Source organism: Calonectris borealis, chromosome 24 (genome assembly GCF_964195595.1).
Source record: "Calonectris borealis chromosome 24, bCalBor7.hap1.2, whole genome shotgun sequence".
In the NCBI taxonomy this organism is placed as follows: domain Eukaryota; kingdom Metazoa; phylum Chordata; class Aves; order Procellariiformes; family Procellariidae; genus Calonectris; species Calonectris borealis.
Genome location: NC_134335.1, coordinates 7991597 through 8010448, shown reverse-complemented (window position 1 = coordinate 8010448; position 18852 = coordinate 7991597). Strand labels below are relative to the sequence as shown.

Genomic DNA, 18852 nt, shown 5'->3' with positions numbered 1-18852 from the left:
GTTCTCAATCCTAAACATAACAAGCGTAAACCACACTCGTCTTACCAGCTTTGTCCACAATAACAAAGCGGGTATCCACGTTTCAGCAACTTCTCTGGCAAGCCTCCACGAGCAGTTACGAGAGCATAAAGTGCTAATTTAAACAGAAGACCGAGGGATTTCACCACCGAAATAATAAAACCTGCTCCGAGATGGCTATTGCTGAAAACAGCCACGGTAGCCAGCTATTAAATATGCTAAACCTTTAGGATTCATTTGCACGTGGTCACAATTCAAACGACTGCTAAATTCAACCCAAATCAGCAACAACTCCAGGCATTCAGTGGAAATAGGCTCATTTACTAATTAGCAGCGCCAAGCGTACCAGCAAGGCCACGTACACCTGAAACGCTCACGAATTAAGAGACCACCGCCCTGCTGGAGATGTTTCCACTTGAACCTACCTTCCTCTGTTATCAGGCGGGCGTTTTGCAGAGGGAATTGCCTGGTTTTCGTACAGGCGGCGCAATAATTGGAGAGTGGGACAAGGCACGGGTCCTCTCTGCACAAACGGGAGGCCAGGCGGAGGGGAGAGCCCTCACCGCGTAAAGCGGCTACGAGGTTGAACAGAGATGGGGGAGAAGACTCCAGCCCCAAATTCCCACTTGCCAAAACCTACCGACTTGCTAACCCGCCAGGCCTTTCTCCTCCTCCTCCTCGCCCCGGCCATGCCCCTGGTGTAATATTCAGGCACGTTTCTGGTCCTCCCCGTTCCCCTCTCCCATGTCCTCCTTCCATTCCCGCAGCACCAGGAAGGGAACGGAGCGATCCCGGCTGCGCAGCTCTCCTGCCAAAGGGAGGTTAATGGTCCCCTCTGGGGTAGGCAGCTGTAAAGGACAACTTGTTTCTCTATCAAGGAGTCAAATATAGAACAGGGATGTGAAAATTCAAAGTTCAGACCCTGCTGATGACCCATCTGGGAGGAACAGCACAGTTGCAGAGGAGGGAATCCATTCTCCCTGCTTTCTTAAGAAAAAAAGAGCAATTAAAAATTTAAATACGCTTAAAACTGGAAAGCAAGCTCTTAATTACGGCGTAACACATACAGCATGTTCGAAATTACGGCCCGTCGTACACATCTTGATGACTGCTGTTACACAGCCTGCCCTGAAAAGAGACAATTGTCTTGTAACGGAACGGTAGCTCGCAGTCCCCAGAGACCAGTGTGACACTGGTCTGGACAACGCGTGCCCAGCTCTACCTGCGAGTAGCAGCCCGTCTCCGTCACACTATCGTGTATATTTACGGAAGGAGGAAGAATTCAAAGCCTATGATAAGTTATATTTTAAAAAGTAAGCCCATGAAAATAAAGCGAACGTGTTTTCTGCCTTCAACAACAGCTTAATTTCAACTCAGCCGCTCCAGATGTACACCTAAAGGCAGCTGACGATTTTAGTAAGACAGAAAATTCAGAGTATGATTGAAAAAATCCAGAATTTACCACTCAGAGCAGTCCAGCACATCTGACTTTCAGTCCTATTTTTAGTCATTAAAATAACCAGAGATTTAGTCAGAAGCCTGGAAGGATATTCTTTAAAACTTTCAAAAGTGAAAAACCTAATAAAAATCCAGACTCCCAGCTACAAGGTAGAAGACAGATTTTCCCTTATTCTATACAAGAATCCTTTTTCTCACGCAAAAAACGTATCCCACACTGACAACGGCTGCCCAACTGCTCCTGAAGGCCTGAAGAACCTCAAATCCCATGTTTTACAAAGAACAGCGTTGTGAAAGCAAAGCTGCGACTCTAGTTCGTTGGTGTTCTTCAGAGAATGGCAGGAAATGTAAAATACAGAAGACCAATTAAATCCTATTTGACAAACTCCAGATGGAATGATTTTGTTATCTCGAAACTGAAGAAAACACAGGAAATAAGGTTTAAAAAAAAAAAAAAAAGAAATATCCAGTGCCCAACCTGCCTCCCTTCCTAGAGAGCATCAGATCAACACGTTGAGTAAAACGAGCTCTCTGGGTTTAATAACTTGTTTTATTCCATCCCACAGATAATCACCAACTGCTTTCCTTGAGTCATACACCGACACCGAGCTCCTCCGTACCCCCAGCCGGGACTCAAGCTCTCTGCCTCCGTTTGCCCCAGCTTCAACGCAGCGCACGGAGCGAGGGCTTTTGTTCGCGAAGGTCCCGCCTTCGCCCGAGTTTTACATCACCTGTTATTGTTCCGACAATTTCGGCAACTGATGCACTCCGAGGGGTCAGCCTGCGGCACTGCTGTGTACATCCCGCCGCCCTGCAGCAGGAAGGATTAAAAAAATAATAATACAAATCAATGGCTACCCGAACGTACAAGAGACAGTCACCGAGAAGGTAGTTCAGCTCAGGCGAGCGCCCCGAGCCCTTGCACTTTGTTTTCAAGCTCTAATCACCTTATCAATCTTCAGATCCATGCCCTTATCAATCTTCAGATCCGTGCCCCGTAACGTGGCACGGCAACACTGAGCCATTATACAAAGTCAAGCGGAGGGTTTTTGCCAGCATGCGTGTCAGAGAAAAGTAAATAACTGCAGCTTAGACAAGTATGTGGTAATTTCCCTGGTCTGTTTTCAGCTTAATGCGCTCAGGTTTAATTTAATAAACACACTGTAAATATGTTTATTTTTAACACTGATGACAGACATGAAAGCAAATTGCTGTTCGTTAGCAAACTGTGCCCATTTGGGGAGACAGAGTATTAAATTTGCAGGGCTGATGTCACAACATAAACCCATCCCACTTTCCTGTAATTACTCCGATTAGATCAGTTTACTTCGCTACACTGATTTTTGAAACATTTAATATTTTTACAGATGGGGTAATTCCTTAGCCAGCAATGACTCTGGGTGAGAGGGATTTTGTGTTGTTAGTTTTGGCTGAAGGGGCCATTACAAGCAAGTAAAAATGCCCAGATTAACACATACCTCATTGTTAAAGACTAGGCGGACACTGATGCGGGAGACGCTTGAAAACGGCGCTGCGGAGCCGGGCTACCGCGCCGCGTTTCAGGAGGGGAGCCAGTTTGGGAAAGCTCACCTGATTTTTGAGTTTTCAAGTGGTAGGTAACTTCTAACAATCCCTATTTCTGCAAAAACAGGGCTTATCCTTAAGTTCGAGGCCGCTCAGTCCGATAGGGAGCACTGAGGAAATGCCTAATTAGTCTTGATTGCCATCCTGGCCAGTTTCTCTCTTCCTCATTCAGCCCAATCAATGAAACAATAAAGAGAGTCCTAACGAGGATGAGAACATCCTGTTCCTCTGCGCTGCCCCACCCGCGTGCCAGTCCCGCTCCTTCTTACGTGGGAAGAGATCGCGTGACTCAAACTTTCTACAACGTGGAGGGGGGGTGGAAAAAACCCAACCCAGTCAACTACTCGCAAGGAGACAGCGGCGTTGCGTGTCCCACCTCGCGGCAGAGAGGAGCTCCAAGCACCCAGACCTGTGTCACCACGTGCGTGCTTACTTCCTTCCGAAGAAGGAAAAAGAAACCCAAACAGGAGGGACAAAACACCAACGCAAGCCCCCAAGCTTTCTCACGGGTGAGCTTTTGAGCACTGCAAAGTCTTCCCTTCCTGAGGGCTTGTAGAGTTGGAGCTTTTTGGAGAGTTTCACCCACTGGGAGGTTGGACAGGTCCAAAAAACACGGTTTGGGCCTCGGTTGCTCTTGAAAGCAACCAAAAAACGGCACTTCTTGCTACCCGAGCAGACCAAAGAGAGCATCAGGTGAAGAACCAACTGGTCTGGACTCAAAGCTGGAGTTAACTGAAGTGGCAACTACTGTGCAAGTGCTAATTTGTTGTTCAATAAAACGAAGTGCTTGTGTTCAATTACTAACACAAACAATAGCCCCATTTTTTTTCTCCAGAAACAGCATGGGTTATTCAGACTTTTGAACTTTTTCTTTCAGTTTTCCTGGGCAATGTTCACAGTTTTGAGTAAGTTTAGCAAGTTTGAATGCAAGCCATCTGTTTCCATAGACAATAATGAAATCATTATTCTCTCTTGGAAACGGGACACATTTCAGCAAATGAAGTATTTTTCCACAGCATACAAAGGCTGGATCACAGACTTAAATTAGTTTTTAATTTTATTTTAAATTTCAAAACAAGAAATGAGCCTGTCTCAACAGTCACAAACAAGGGACTGAAAAAAAAAAAAAAGACAGCGTTATTACGTTGCTGCATTTCAAGATGTATGGGGCATTTTATTTTATGGAACCTCCTGCTACATTCGTGCTTTGCCATAATTAATAGCATTGCTTAGAGTTACAGATCTGAAACAGGTGGGGGAAAAACGGGTGATCCATAAAGCTGCAGAATAAGCAGCTATAATTAAATCTATTTAACTTGAAGATTGAGAAATACCATATGTACAAGTAAAGTATCTCAGCCCAGTACTGAAGCATTCTCAGAGCTTACATGCTGTTAGGAGGAGGGTAGAGGCAGATTTCCCAGAGTAAGTGGAATTCTTGCTGTCATCTGATATTCTCAAATGAAAACCATGATGTTTGTATCAGAAATATCAGCCCAGTTGCTTCCTCTGGGATAAGCGGTTTAGTGGAACTGGCTGTTATCAATGGATGAGTATTCGCCCCACCTGAATTAAGTCTGCTTCTACAACCTCTGAATAAATCCCAAGGTCTAGGCTGAGCCTTCCGCCCGGCGTAAGAGCTTACGTTCACAAGATGGTGGGGATGTTCATAGTCCATGTGCGTCCCGGAGAGGGAGCTGGTGTGCCCTGGGTACAGTCCAGCTCCTCCGTTCATGATCCCATTAACTCCATTAGCGACTTTATGATGGACGTGCGGACAGCCGTTGCTGAGGCCGCCGCTGCCGATGAAGTTTCCGTGGATGCTGCCGTTGACTCGGCTTGTGCCGGGTAAGGTCGTGTACTCAATCATTTGCCCGTTGATATCCGCCCCTTGATAGAGATAGCCAGGAGGGTCGTATTCTGCAAAAGACATCGTTACCGAAAGCATATTTATTGCCAAATGAGAACTTAAACGAGCGTCTCTAAGAAAAAAAAAGAAACTTATTTTCTCTTTCTACAGCTTTTGTAAATTAACTGCAATGTTTAAGTGCTTAGTATACAAATGTAGAAATGGAAAACAGCCACATCCTGGAGCACAGACCAGGAACGTTGGTCTGAAAGCTGACGTCAGTCACTACGAAGAGCGTCCTAAAAACGGGCCATTTGTATAATCGATAGGCCCTCTGCTATCTGCTACGAACTACTTCCAGAAAACGTCTCTGGGCTGCAGTTGAAGACGCTATCTTATCTTGCAAGAAGTTTTGTTTCATTTCTCTCTGTCAGAGAGTAAGGACATTTAAAAATAATCACAGGCTGTGGAAAGAGCAAGGCTGATTTATGCATTAGGAACAGAAAAGATCACCGAAAAGATTCTGCTAGCACAGAACCATTTGGTGGGTACAGAGCACCTTGCAAAGCGTGCTTAAGCTCCAGCGCGTCTGCTCAAGGCTCCTACTTGCAAAGCGGCAGGTTTTCCTTATTAACACCTCTCTAAAAGACTTGGAACTTGAACTCCATTTTACTGTGATGGGACTGAGAGGTAGCAAGGGACTTGTCCTCCAAGTGCTGCAAGTTCTTTTTCTTTCCAGATATACACAAGAGAGGGAGAGATCCGGGGTTTAAGTCTCCACATTTTAACAAGTACTTACGATTACACACAAGTTCTGCCACTGCCATCAGCAGAAACCTACCCAGGTGCTTAAAGTTAAACATAACTTTAAGAAGTTAACTTTAAGAAACTTTGCCCAGGAATTTCACAAAGCATTCTTTGGGTGAAACTGCAACACAACTGTGCAGCAAAGCAGCAGGGCAGCGAGCATCAGTGCAAAGAAATGGAGACATTGCTGCTCTCAAAACAAGCACATCTTCACCCAAGGAATACCTAGAAAGTACAAGTCTCTAAATAAATGCCAGTTGGCTTATAACAGGAAAGTGCTTCTCATTCACAAAATGTAATATGAACGTTACTAATTTTACTCTGATAATATTTGCATCATGAAAGGAAACCAAAAATAGCTCACTCTGCATGGCGTTTTGCTGACGGTTCTTCCACAGGCACATGGCAATGAAAACGATGAGAATAAGGACCATCACCCCAAGGACGCAGCCCACGATCAAGTACAGCATGTCGCTGCTCCGAACGGGGCCGTTGGAAGGTCCGGCTCCGCTTCCCCCAACCCGGTCGGGGGGATTCGGTGGCGTACTCAGGTCCTTCACTGGATATTCGGATGCTCCCGGCGTGCGTTTCACTGGATAAAATAAGAGACAGGTACAGGTACGTCCACTAAATGTCTTTTTATAAATGTGTTTTTTCATTATGAAATGAAAGTAAGTACTGCCGAGTTAGAATCCTAATGCCTCAAGAAGAAAGCTGCCAAGTCAATATTAAGACCTATAACGAGAAGGCCAACTACTATTGGGTAATAACTATTTGCTTTGGAAAATCATTATTATCCAGCTTGCTAACCCTCTCATTGAGGTCACTCAAAACTTTAACGAGCAACTCGACATACGCATGGCTAGAACGGCACCAACTCCCAACTAGAAAGAGCGCAAATCTTTCCACTTCTGAGGTCAGGACAAACCACAACGTGCATTTCTATCGCCTACCCACTGCCAGATGACCTACTTTTATCTGATGTGAACCCTGCTAACCCCGTTTTCAAAACCATACCGTTGAAGATACTAAGAGCCGAACAGAACATCACTGAAAACAAGATGCTAGTTTAACCCAGGAATTAAATTTACATTCGTTTTCAGCACACCACAGCTCAGATTCATTTCATTTGACACTAAAAACCTCAAAGAGGTGCCTGGCTTAGGAGTGAAGCTGGTCAGAGGGACGCAACACCTCCATGCAGATTGGTAGATAAACTGGATCACCCCCATAAGCCTGGAGGAGATGCATTTTAAGAAAGAGTCAGTATGAACGACAGATTACATCTTGCCAATTTTAAAATTAGAGAAGAAAGTTATATTCCTTGCAGGAGGAAGACCAACCGTGCGTGCAGCCTTGAAGCCCTGCAGCTCCTAGCCCTTCTTTCAAAGGCTTCGCTACTAACTTAGCTAAATTTTGATGCTTCCGCTTCTAGAGGGCTTTTTTCTTTTTTTCAAAAACATTTTTTCATAGCACTGCATTTGAAGTTTACTGTCTGCATTTTCCCTTTACAGCCTTACTTGGTTTTAGAGATTAAAGGAGACAGGAATTCTTTGCAAAATAAATGTGACTGCCATATCTGACACTTCCAGAGAACAGTACAAACTTTGTGCCAGAGGCATGCAGGATTAGTGATGGAGGCAGCCAACATAACCATCAATTGCTGTGGTCTGCACTTATACAACGTGTCGCAGAGCCCCAAAGACATAAAACAGACGTACAAATCAATTCTGTCATCTTCAAGAGCACGGTTGTCTCCTAAGGAGAGGCTATCAGCACAGCAAAAAAAAAAAAAACCAACCCAGAACAACAATACTATCTCTCAGGCCAGGCAAATCTGCAGGGCTTTGCTAAGAACCTTTCTCGGGAGTGCAACGTATCAGTTTCCATATGTTCAAAACAATCCCAGCTTCGAAAGACAAAACAATCCTCCAAAACATTCCAGAAAATTACGGCCTTCATGGCAGCTGACTTTTGCACTGCAAAAAAATTCAACGCAGCGGATATTTCATGCCGCAGAACGCCACCTTCGCACGGTCTCGCAGGCGAGCAGACGCGCTATTTCGGTGCTCACCTTTGGTTTCGCAGATCATCACGTTGCTGTACTCGCTTTCACCACCTTCGTTATAGCACTGCATTTTAATGTCGTAAGATGTTTCTGGCTGCAGGTGATTTATCAAGTGCCATTGCTTCGTACCTATGAGGGGAGAAAAAAAATAAATCAACTGCATTTCATTTACTCACACAAGCCAGAATCAGGTATGAGTATGTCGCAGCGTCTTTCTCTATAAAATGCAGGGGTATTGCAGCTTTTTCTGTTAGCACAAAGGTCATTTATGGACTTATCTGAAATCATAAGACTCGCACTGTCTTGCGAAAGAGATTCTTAGAAGAACCTTTTGATGAATCAAGGTGCGTTTTTTTCAGTACTTTCAGTTGATTTAAAAAAAAAAAAAATCTTTCTCTACAAAAAACAGACGTCGTTAAACTCAAAAAACCAAGTTTCCAGCATCTGTACAGTTAAAATCAACAGCAGTTCTGCGCATCTTAAATACGAAACTGCTGAAGGGATGGATTTAGGATGGGTTATGTTAGCTATTTACAATACGCAGGGCAAATAACAAGGAAAAACTGGCACAGAAAACAGATTAAACTTGGGACAGGGGAAAAACTTCACTGCGATAAGACCCTCTCCCAGTCCGCAATCCCGCAGGATCCCTAGAGATGCGAGGTACCGACTGAAGCTGCCCGTTTTTCGCAGGAAGGATACATCTGTGTTGCTCAACTTAGCCGAAACCGCAAATAATTGAACGTGCGTTTTATTAAACATACTAGGAAACAAAATTAGACAGCGAGGCTGTCTCTCGCGCTGCCTGCCCCTGCAGAGACGGATCCCAAGCCAAGCAATCTTCTCTAATAGGACGGTTTTGTCATCTCTGGCTCCCGGCCAGCATTTCATTTAGACACCCTCCTGAAGTACTGAGCACTTCGATATAAATCACTCTCAGTTTTTACTTTCACGGGCTTGTGACAAATTTTAATAAACAGCGACCCTTTTTTTTTTTTTTTTTTTTTTTTTTTTTGGCGGGGGGGAGTTTAATTAACTGTTTGAGCGCTCTTAATCCCTCCTGGAAAATACCACCTTGAACTGTTTCCACTGTTTCTAAGAAACTGTCATACCACCTACTGATTTAAGCATTAATAAAAAAAATAAAGCCTGCGCGGCTGGCGGGGGCTGTCACCATGACTCTGCTCGAACTTCTCCGGGACCCAAGCCCAGGTGCAGATACCCCTGCCCGGCCGAAAAAGGGCCGGGGGTACGCAGGAGGACCCCATCTCGGTTCGGGGGCTTCGGGAGGGGACGCACCGCATGGTCTGAGCTCCATCCCTTGCGTTCCGGGCGTCCCAAGTGAGGGCAGACAGGCCCTGGCTGAAGCTGGAATCGGCCTTTCCCTAAATCGCACGTTTTTCCAAGATTCATACTCGGTTTTCCCGTCGCCCCCACCCCCAAGCATTCCTTTCGGTAATTACTACACCAGGTTTTAGGTTTCCGCTTCAAACCATTAGTGGAACTGGAATCAGTACAGGCACTTTAACTGTCCTCTTCGTGCACCATTAGCAAGGAAAAACATTTAAACAACTGACATCAGACTGCATTTACATTTAAAATTCAATCTCTAGGACCCTCAGAAACAGAGAAATTCAGACCATCAATGCAGGACAGGGCTGATTTTGCCTGGCTTTTGCTGAAAGCTGCTGAAAGATACTGAGGAGCCATCTGAGTCAAGCTTTTAGCTTGGTTTTTTTTTTTTCTTCAAATAAAATCTGATTTTGCCTGTAGGGGCATTTATAAGGGAAAAAAAAAAAGCTTTCTGCAGAGTTTTGAATGTCTCGAAAGACAAGACTTAACAGGAAACGGTAAGGAAAGCCTACGGCAAGTACTTAGCTAATACAGGCATCACAACACTTTTTCCACAACTCATGCAGTCATTTCAAGATAAAATTCCCTGTCAAAAAACAGATCAATTCAAAGGTAACAGAGGGGAAGAAGTGAAGAACAAGTGATTTATGGCAAAAATACCTTAAGTCACATGTTTTGCTACATATTTCATATCAAATGCTTCCAATCACACTTTAATTGAAAATAGTTCTCTTTCTTTTTCCCCCCTGAAAAGCTAATTTAGGGGAGCACAGAAAAGAAAAGTTTAAGTTTAAATATTTCCACCGAATGAGTTTCTGTTCCAGGCTTTGGCAGAGCAGAGCAGCTGCTAATGGTTTCAGACTGCCACAAAGAGTTCAATACACACACACTCTCTCGGAAAAAAAAAAAATCAGAAACAAGCTAATTTCACAGCACAGTGGAGCCCACTTAAACAACTAACTGCTTAGTGTATAAGATTTATAAACACACAAGTTTTGTCTAGCAAAGGCTAAAATACATTTGCAGATGAAGGTGCAGACTGCATAAGCTTCTTTAAAGCAATCCTCTGAGCCGAAACTCTCGATCTTTAATAGCTTTATAGTGTGCAAAAGCTTATGTCACGCATCAAAGTACTATGCGGAGCATTGTCTAGCAGGGGAAAATTTTCAAAATAAAGGCCCATTCCTCTTGTAACTGAAATAAACGAGGGGAAAAAATAATTAACGTCACTGGGACAGAATGAGATCACTACGTTTACTCAGCCCAAGCAATAAGGACATTAAGTAAAATATTTTTAAAAGGGTTTTCCACTTCTGGACTAATATAGACATTATCTAATAACTTCTTCCAGGAAAATGATGATCTAATATGCACAGGGAAAAAAATATAACCTGATTAAAAGGCAAAATGAAGCACAAACATACCTGCATTTGCAGCGTACTACAGCACTTGAGGCTAAAAGCAACTTCCTTCTAGCGGGATAAGCAATTAAACAAGGTAAAAGGAGAGAAGGGCAATTACACGCAAGGTACCACCTAGCTTAGAAAATCCGTGCTGGGGTAAATAATTTTAAAAGCCAGCTAGTTATTAGCACAGTCTGTAACACAGACCCTGGGTTAAATCTCATTTACGCCGCTTTCTCTTTACTCAAGTACTTCAAGCTAAACCAGTTTAAATAGACCTACGTTAAGGATTTGCAGCAGTATAACAAGACAAACTTAAAACCAGTATTTGGTTCTCAAGCTTCTACGTAGAAGAGGCTTCAGAAACAAGTTCATGTGTGGGCAGAACTTGATGTTATGTAGTTGAGATAGCTACTTCTGTGAAATATATTGTAAAGACTTAGTTTGGGAAAAGCAGTTTAGATTTCATATAAACACAGCCAACATGGCTACACGATGTTCCTCCCCATCGAGTAGTGTTATTACTGCGTATACTGCGCCGTACCTTCCACGATATCCCTCTTGTAGTCACTATCATTGTCGCTGTCCGTAGGCCGATAATAGATATAAAATCCTTGGATGGGCGTGTTGTTGTTGCTCGATGTAATATACTAAAAGAGAGTTTTAAAAGACGGCGTTAGAGAAGAAAAATTTTAATTGAGTCCTGCTGTGTTGTCATCGCTGAATATCTTATCACCTTGAAACACGTATTCTTTTAATAAGGTTGTGCAAGCAAGGCGTAGGGGGAGGTTTGCACAGAAGCTACAACAGAAAAGAGGATTATCAGTTGCTGTGGATGCGCAGACAAGATGAGCCCAACGCCAGGGGTTCTCACAGGGCTGCAGGAGAGTGCTCTGCCGCTGAATTCCCCGGACCAGATGAAAGAAGGAGGGCAGCACGGGGACAAGAGACTGAGCTGGGGCTGGCGCTTTCCTCCCACATCACTTCCCAAACCGTCAATTAGGGTTTGACCACGAACGGCCTGAAAATTTGCGTGATTAATGGAAATGGAAAAGTTAAGATCGTTTTTACTTCAGAAAGAGTTAAGGTCACTCCAAAACTCAGCTCAAGAATATTTTACTTTAAGTTATGCAGCCTCCTGAGGAACTAGAGGTTATTTTAAGTTTATTATCCTTAACATCTCTTCAGGCTGAGCTAGCAGAGCAAACTAACACTGGGAACTCTACACGTTAAATCCTCCAAAGTATACCAGGGGGTTAGATTTCAAAACAAGAGCAAAGAATTTCTGTGGGTTTCACTAAGGACTTTAAAGTACTTGTTTACAAAAGACGAGGTAACCGGGGAAAGGAAAACGTTTCTCTAACATGAAACCTCTACTGGATGCGAGGGAAGACGGCGGGTTTTAAACGCAGCGCCCGCTTCAAGCCATCGCAGCCTGGATTGACAAAAGCAACAGGAATTGCAGGAAACGAAGCCAACTTGCTCGCAGCTCATGGCACGAACGGGGGTTTGGACAGAGTTAAGCCCACTGGTGCCTCTTGATACGTCTGTGCCAAAGCAGGTGGGCTCAGGCAGCTGCAGCCTTTCACCGGAGCTGGCAGTCGGGCTCACATCTGGCGTAACCCGAGGAGGTGGTGTGTGGCATCCCCAGGGAGCTGGAAGGGGAGAGCGAGGTGGAGGGAGGCTGGGAGACGGCGCAAAAGGGAGCGAACAACCGACAGGGCTGTCTTGGAGGAGGGAAAAGGGTTTGGAAATGGGGGGCAGAGGGCTCGAGAGGCATACGCCCCAGTAAGCTACCCAATTCTACCGTACAAGCGTGAAGTATCTTAGCACTCTTCTAGGAAGAAGAACACCTCTGAGTCTCGGGGGGGAACCACCACTCACTACACTGCAATCAGCTCTTAATCCTTGAGTTTTAAGAGCCAAAGCAGTAAAAAATGGCCGGCAAAGGTGAGAAGAACAGGAGACGATTATACCTACCGTCCATTTTAACATGATCTGAGTGTCACTGATGGCTTCGGTGTAAGCAATGTGAGGTCCTGTGATAGGGCGGTTGGAAAACCGGCTGGTAAATCCGGCTACTTGGTAAGGGCGAGATGCTGCACTGCGTGGGCTCTCCCCATAATTGTTCACAGCGATCACACGGAACCTATACATTTCTCCTTTTAAGGGAAAAAGTGAAAGAAAGAAGACGTCGTAGCAAAACAAGCACTAGAAACAGGATTCAAGGGGAGACTAAACAGATTAGGAAGCACTTTTTGCACAACACCCAATTAGAAAAAACATAGGACTCATTGCCACAGACTAATGTGGACATCAGAAATATAAACAGCTTCTAAAAGCGATTAGGGAAATTCACTCCAGAAAAATCCAAAGGCTGTTACACACAGAGACAGAGCTGCCTCCATCAGCTCGGGAAGTCCCTGAACTGCAAGGTGCTGGGCACCGAGAAGATGCTTCAAAGGATACCTGACCTCATCTGTTCCCCCCGCTCTCGCTCTCTTCCCCTGAGCTTTCGGGGCTGGACACTGGGAGAAACCAGAAATCAGGACAGACGTTTTGCCATTAATGCACTTTTCTCTTTTTGCATTCTGAGTGCTTACTAAAAGGACAATTAAGTTAAAAATAGCAATAATACACAACCCTCCTCTCCACAAGAACAAGTATTAAATTATGGTGGGGTTTTTTTTTTTTTCCACTTGGAAAGCCAGAAATCAACTTGAAGTCACGTAACGAGCTCATATTCCACAAAAAAAAAAAAACAAACCCACAAAAAAAACCCCAAAAAACCCAGAAACAGCATAATCCGAGCAGAAGTTAAAATGAAACAACCAAAGAGTTGCAGTATTCTCTCAGCAGAAGCACAGTCATCTAAGCAATGACACCAGCAACAACAGCTGAGGTGAAGGAAAGATCGTTTTTAATACCTGGCTCCAAGTTACGCACTTCCACAGACAGCTTGGAAGGGGAAATGTTATCAGCTGCAATTAGCCAGTCACTGTTTCGACCCAAGCGTTTGTACTCCACTTTAAAGGCAGTAATGGGGGAGCCACCGTTTGCTCGTGGTATCCACGTGACGTAGACGGATGATTCTGATGCTGTGGAGATCGTGGGTCGGTCGGGAGCTTCTGGAACTGAAATGAGAACTTCAGTTACAAGGAGATTAGAGTCAGCTGAAACTTCATTTTCTGTGGCCACCGATTAAACTAGTTGCTGATGATTAAATTAGACTTCATGTATTAAACAAGGAGAATCTTAAATCCTCCTGTAATAACTACTCCCCTTACTCTTCTGGAAAAGGTGCTTGAAGAGTAGAAAACACAGGAATCAATTCCTTTATCAATATAACAATCAAAAAGGATATGGTGTTGCACTACCCCAACCCGTTTCTACATAGAAACAGAAACACATACTAAGGGAACAGGAAAAATTTGGTTATCATTTTCAAAACCCCAAAATTCCCCCAGACCCAATGAGACTTCAAGCCCCCCAAGCTAGAGAGTGCCGTATTGCCAGAGAAATGAGAACAAAGAGCAAACCAAGCATGCAACGACGATATACTTACTGATCTCACTTGACGTTACAGACAGCAGTGGAACAGAGAGAACGGAAAGAGGTGGCGTTAGTAAGTCTGGTGATAACCATTCTGACGACCGATGAGAGCTGTAAGGCTTTGCTAAGCTAGCTTGTATTCATTAAAACGGAGCCGGTCACTGATGAGAGGAGGAACTGAGCAAGGAACAGCAAGTCAGCAGCTTTGGGGACACGAAGCAGGCTGAGCATTTGCAGCCGGGCACATGTGAAGCGTCCCCTTGCCTGGCTCCTCTGATATTTAGCGCTCTCACAGGCGTGCAACGCTCCTCACCTGCATTATTAATAAACCTCTCCGCTCCCTTTTGGTTTTACCGAAACTTTAGTCACCAAATCACCTTTGAGGTCTCAGTCCCTGAGTAAATTTGCCTGAATCAGGTCAAGGAGTTCAAAGGCTGGGGTGATGACAAAAAGGACTATAAACCTTCTGTTTTCACTGGAAACCAGTCTAAAAATCACAATGTTGGGAAGTGGTTGTATCTTCTTCCTATCAGAAATAAGCCTATCCCTGGGAAGCCACAGGAAAACATTCAGAACAGATATAAGAGAACTTAAAACTCTGACATGGGCATCTCCCATTTCCCTTCTTCCTCTGGATCTTTCACAGTGGAAGAGAAGAGAAAAACAGAGCATTTCGCAAAAAGAAACTGCAGGTTTAAAGATCAGCAGCAAGAACGTGGGTTACACATGAAAGACCTATCTCATTTTTTGAGAACCACACATGCAGGTAACAGCATCCTTGCAAATATTATAAGTTCACTAGATTAGGGCATGCGTTTGCTAAATCCATAGCTTGAAATACCCCACCGCAGATGCCGAAGTCTGTAAGAAATGCGCTACTACTCGGTGACTTAACATTGCTGTGGAAACCTGAGGTATCAAGGCAGGTACTTAAAATGCTGACTCACTGACTGGAATAAGGTAATCTTTCAGTTAATCCCAAAAGCACGAACTACGATCTTTTACTCTGGAAACACAAAGAAGAACAGAAAATCTGGCAGATATCTGACCTCACTCACAGAAGAGAGGAAAAATATATGTATCAAAGAGGCCTAGGGAATAAATAGGAAATAAAGGAGGTAGTACAAGCACCTAGAGCACAATAATAAACACAAGTCAACTTAGATGCACCTGTTTGCAACACAACTTCTAGCACGTGGATTACAAACCATCCATACGCTTACCTCCGCTGTGTCGAGACAGGTCCGGAAGGACAACACCGAAATTATTTGTGCCTTCGTGAATGACGGGATGTTTAGGAATGCCTACTGGTGGAGACGGAGCCTGAGTGTTTTTCGAGGATGATGTTCTTTCTAAGAAACATTCGATATACAGTACATCAGCTCAGGGATCACTCACTACGGCGCAGGGGACTAAAGCCCTGGCTCCAAATCACAAGCTAAACAGTCAGGATAGCAATTAGGGATTTTCTTCAGGGGAGCAAGAGAGGAGACTTCCCCTATCAGCCCAACGACTCGTGCAGCGGGTAAGTGACCTGCGGTACTCATGTCTGCAGTACTGCACTTTGCGGTCATGCCGCCGGCTCCTGCCTGGGTTTCAAAGCCCTCTCTCATCACGAAATCAAAACAGGTGGTGAAAATTGCACACCAAAATCCAGAGGTTCAATAAAAATGCTGTGGAAGCTGGGTTTGGCCACAGCTGGACCCAGGACACTGGGCTGAGTGGACTTTCGGCCTATGGCAGTGTGTATGCATCATGAACGCACAGATTTCATGAATACATTACGTTCTTAATAAAATTTTAAGCTATCTGGTTCTTGTACGTTAGCATGAAAAATATCTGATTGTTTGTATTCTTAAGAGTACAGCCACCAGTGTCCAAGCTTGAAAGAAAAAAAAATTACTTTGAATTAGAAAAGCTCTTTTGCTTGTCGCTATCTGCACGCAACTATCAAAACAGCTGGCTTCTGGTCAGCTGAGATATTTTCCTTGAAGTGTCTGCAAAGCAAACCAGAAGCAGTTTTGTTGCTACATGAAAACTTGATGGTGCAGAGAGTTTCTTTCGTGATACTCTGAAAAACCTGGACAAGGACTAAGCCTGACTAACAAGACAGGGCTGCTCCCTGACTTAGCTCCTTTAAGCAAGAGGAACCTTACAGTATAAATCTTAATAATCAGCCCAAAAATAATATTATCGAGCTTTTAATAGCTTTTACTTACCAACAGCCCTGGTAATGCTCAGGAAAGCTTGCCCCACAGCTATTTGAGTTATTAGAGGCTGTTCTTTAGCAATTAAATTGCAGAGCATTTCATATACAGCTTAGCAGACAACATACAGTTGATGTAATTTAAATAAATGTCCTCTCGAAAGCCTAGGACACAGGGCACATTGTGCTGCACCTACCTTTGCTGGTGCGAAATGTCAGCATAGCAGGCTGGCCTTCGCCAGCAGCACTCCTCGCCACCATTAAAACTTCATACAGGCTGGAAGGCTCCAGCTCGGTAAGCCGCAGCTCGTTCTCGCTGCCAGGGACACGCACCGTGTGCCAGCTTCCCGCTGCACTGATGCTGTCGTCCAGCTGCACAGGACAGGGAGGGAAAGCTCCGCATCAGCAGTGAATTGCATAGAACCCAACGTCACACTCAAATCCCTCATCGCCTTCGCACACACGCATCCAAAGGACCTCTGTCACCTGCCAAAACTCCTTACGTGTTCCTGTATCTACCTATGGTTTGTCTCCAAGTGCTTCTGCCACGAACTACCTTCATGGGGCTCCTTCGATAAACTTATTTTCCCTCTCCATACACACGCGTGCACTTGTTTTCGGAAAAAAAATGGTCATTTTCACTTGTGGCTAAAACTAGCAAGAGACCAAATGATTTTAAAGACTTCAATCAGCCTTTAGCTGGCAGTGTGTGTGACATTAAAGGGCTGGACCCAACAGCCTAATGAGAAAGATATGTTCCCTGAACTATCCCAGCTTTTCCTGTACTTAAGCATTTTAAAATATTTATTGGTTAAAACGGGCAACAAAAAGTACATCTTAGTTACTTTTTGAGGCTGGAAAAAAAAGTCAGCAGGGAGACCAAAGATTTGGTTTTTATTAATGCATCTTTTCTTTTTTTTTTTTTCTTTTTTTTTTTTTTAAAAAAAACCACTTTTTAATTTAACAGTGACATCACCAGCTCCATTTAAGAGAGGAAAGAGATTCAGGGTAGTCTCTTAATGCTTGACCTTTGCAGGAAAACATTACCCCAAATCCCAAAGGAAAAGACAAAGATTCTACCAAAAATAAGCTACTAAACAATATAAGACTTTAATAAAACATGGAAGGCAGATTTAAACGCCGTGGATTATCAAAGGCTATGCCAGATAACTTCATTCAAGTATTTTATTCTGAAGCGACCACTCTAAGGCTTTTATTCCCCCAACTTCCCCCCCCGCCTCTTTAAAAGAGGGAAATCAATAAAATAATTTAATGATACGAAGAGAACACCATCCTAAAAAACCACGGTAAACTCCCTAGCGAGAAACACATGAGCGAGCACATTCAATGCGGAAAGGATTGTTATGAGTGAAGGGTAAGCATCAAAAAGGTCAAAGTAGTATTCAAAGCTTTCAGTGCTTATGTGAACCAACCACCTTTGGATGAGAAATTGCATCAACAGACTTTGGCACTAGGTTTTCAGGAACTAACAGGTCAAAAATCTAAGCATTCCCTCCAGGCTAAGACAAGATCAGGATGTAGAGGATTAAAAAGCTTATGAAAAATAAACCAAACAGCTTTGCCATGCAGAAAACTGTTTGCTTGGAAGAACGGGCACAGGCATTGCTTGGTTCTGATTTTAATCAAAAGAGCTCACTGTTGACACACCATTTTTAAGGTATCTGCTTAGGAAATTTTAGTTCAGCTTTGTGTTTGGTAACTTCAGTTTAATAGGGTCTCTCTGGGACGCAGAGTAGCAAACTCTTTGACATATTAGGCTAATACTCAGCTTCCCTTCTGATCTCAAGCACACCCACCAGACTCAAGCTTGCTCACGCGAATGCTTTTTTAACGTCACTGAAGTTGTGTACAACATGCCCTGGAGCCCCATTCCCCATAGACCATAACGATACCGTAACGGAATTAAAAGCCCAGGCTCTGCTGAGTATCTCTCGCTTAAAACTAGATAGAACGGCGTACTTGTGACGAACCTTCAGCCATCCCTAAAACGAGCTGCCTGTGTGGCCAGGGTAACATCGTGGTTCAACTATATTCTATATTCTCTCCGGCCTGACACCGCATTCCTGTTAACGCCAGCACTGCAACAATTATTGGTTCCTTGAGAAACCTAAAACAATGAAATCCATCTGCCGCGGCGCGCTGCCTCAACTCTACGGAGAAACGTTACCTTGCGGTATTTCACAAAATAGGCATTGATGGGCAAGCCCCCATCCCTCCCCGAACGCCACACCAGGTTGTACATGTCTGGCTTCAGCGTCTGCGGGGGGCTGAGGATGATGGGGGCTTCGGGGGGAGCGGCGGCATTCGAGGCTTTTTCCGTCGCAGCTGCATCCAAACGCGATTTTGTGGGAGGCGAGCTTGAAAACACCGTTTCTGCACCAAAATCACCGTCACTTTCATCGCTCTGGGCAATCTCCACGGGAGCCGTTTCTTCTGCTTTCGTGCCAGTTTCTAAAGGAACTGTAAAGGGAGGAGTCTGGTTACATCTTCAAGATGACGTACATCTGCCCCGCGCAGAGGGGACGCTAAATCA

At 44.2% G+C, this 18852-nt stretch overlaps 1 protein-coding gene across 1 annotated transcript in view; it reads right to left on the bottom strand.

The window, feature by feature from the left end:
• The window catches only part of CDON (cell adhesion associated, oncogene regulated), a 37239-nt gene that overhangs the window by 5608 nt on the left and 12779 nt on the right, over positions 1-18852 (bottom strand). The window contains exons 8-17 of the mRNA XM_075173114.1: positions 18487-18779; positions 16496-16670; positions 15316-15444; positions 13468-13674; positions 12521-12702; positions 11085-11190; positions 7791-7913; positions 6081-6308; positions 4706-4980; positions 2208-2287 (exon numbers count right to left, since the gene is read on the bottom strand). Coding sequence (XP_075029215.1) covers positions 2208-2287; positions 4706-4980; positions 6081-6308; positions 7791-7913; positions 11085-11190; positions 12521-12702; positions 13468-13674; positions 15316-15444; positions 16496-16670; positions 18487-18779 — 1798 coding nt within the window. The remainder of the gene's footprint in view (positions 1-2207; positions 2288-4705; positions 4981-6080; positions 6309-7790; positions 7914-11084; positions 11191-12520; positions 12703-13467; positions 13675-15315; positions 15445-16495; positions 16671-18486; positions 18780-18852) is intronic.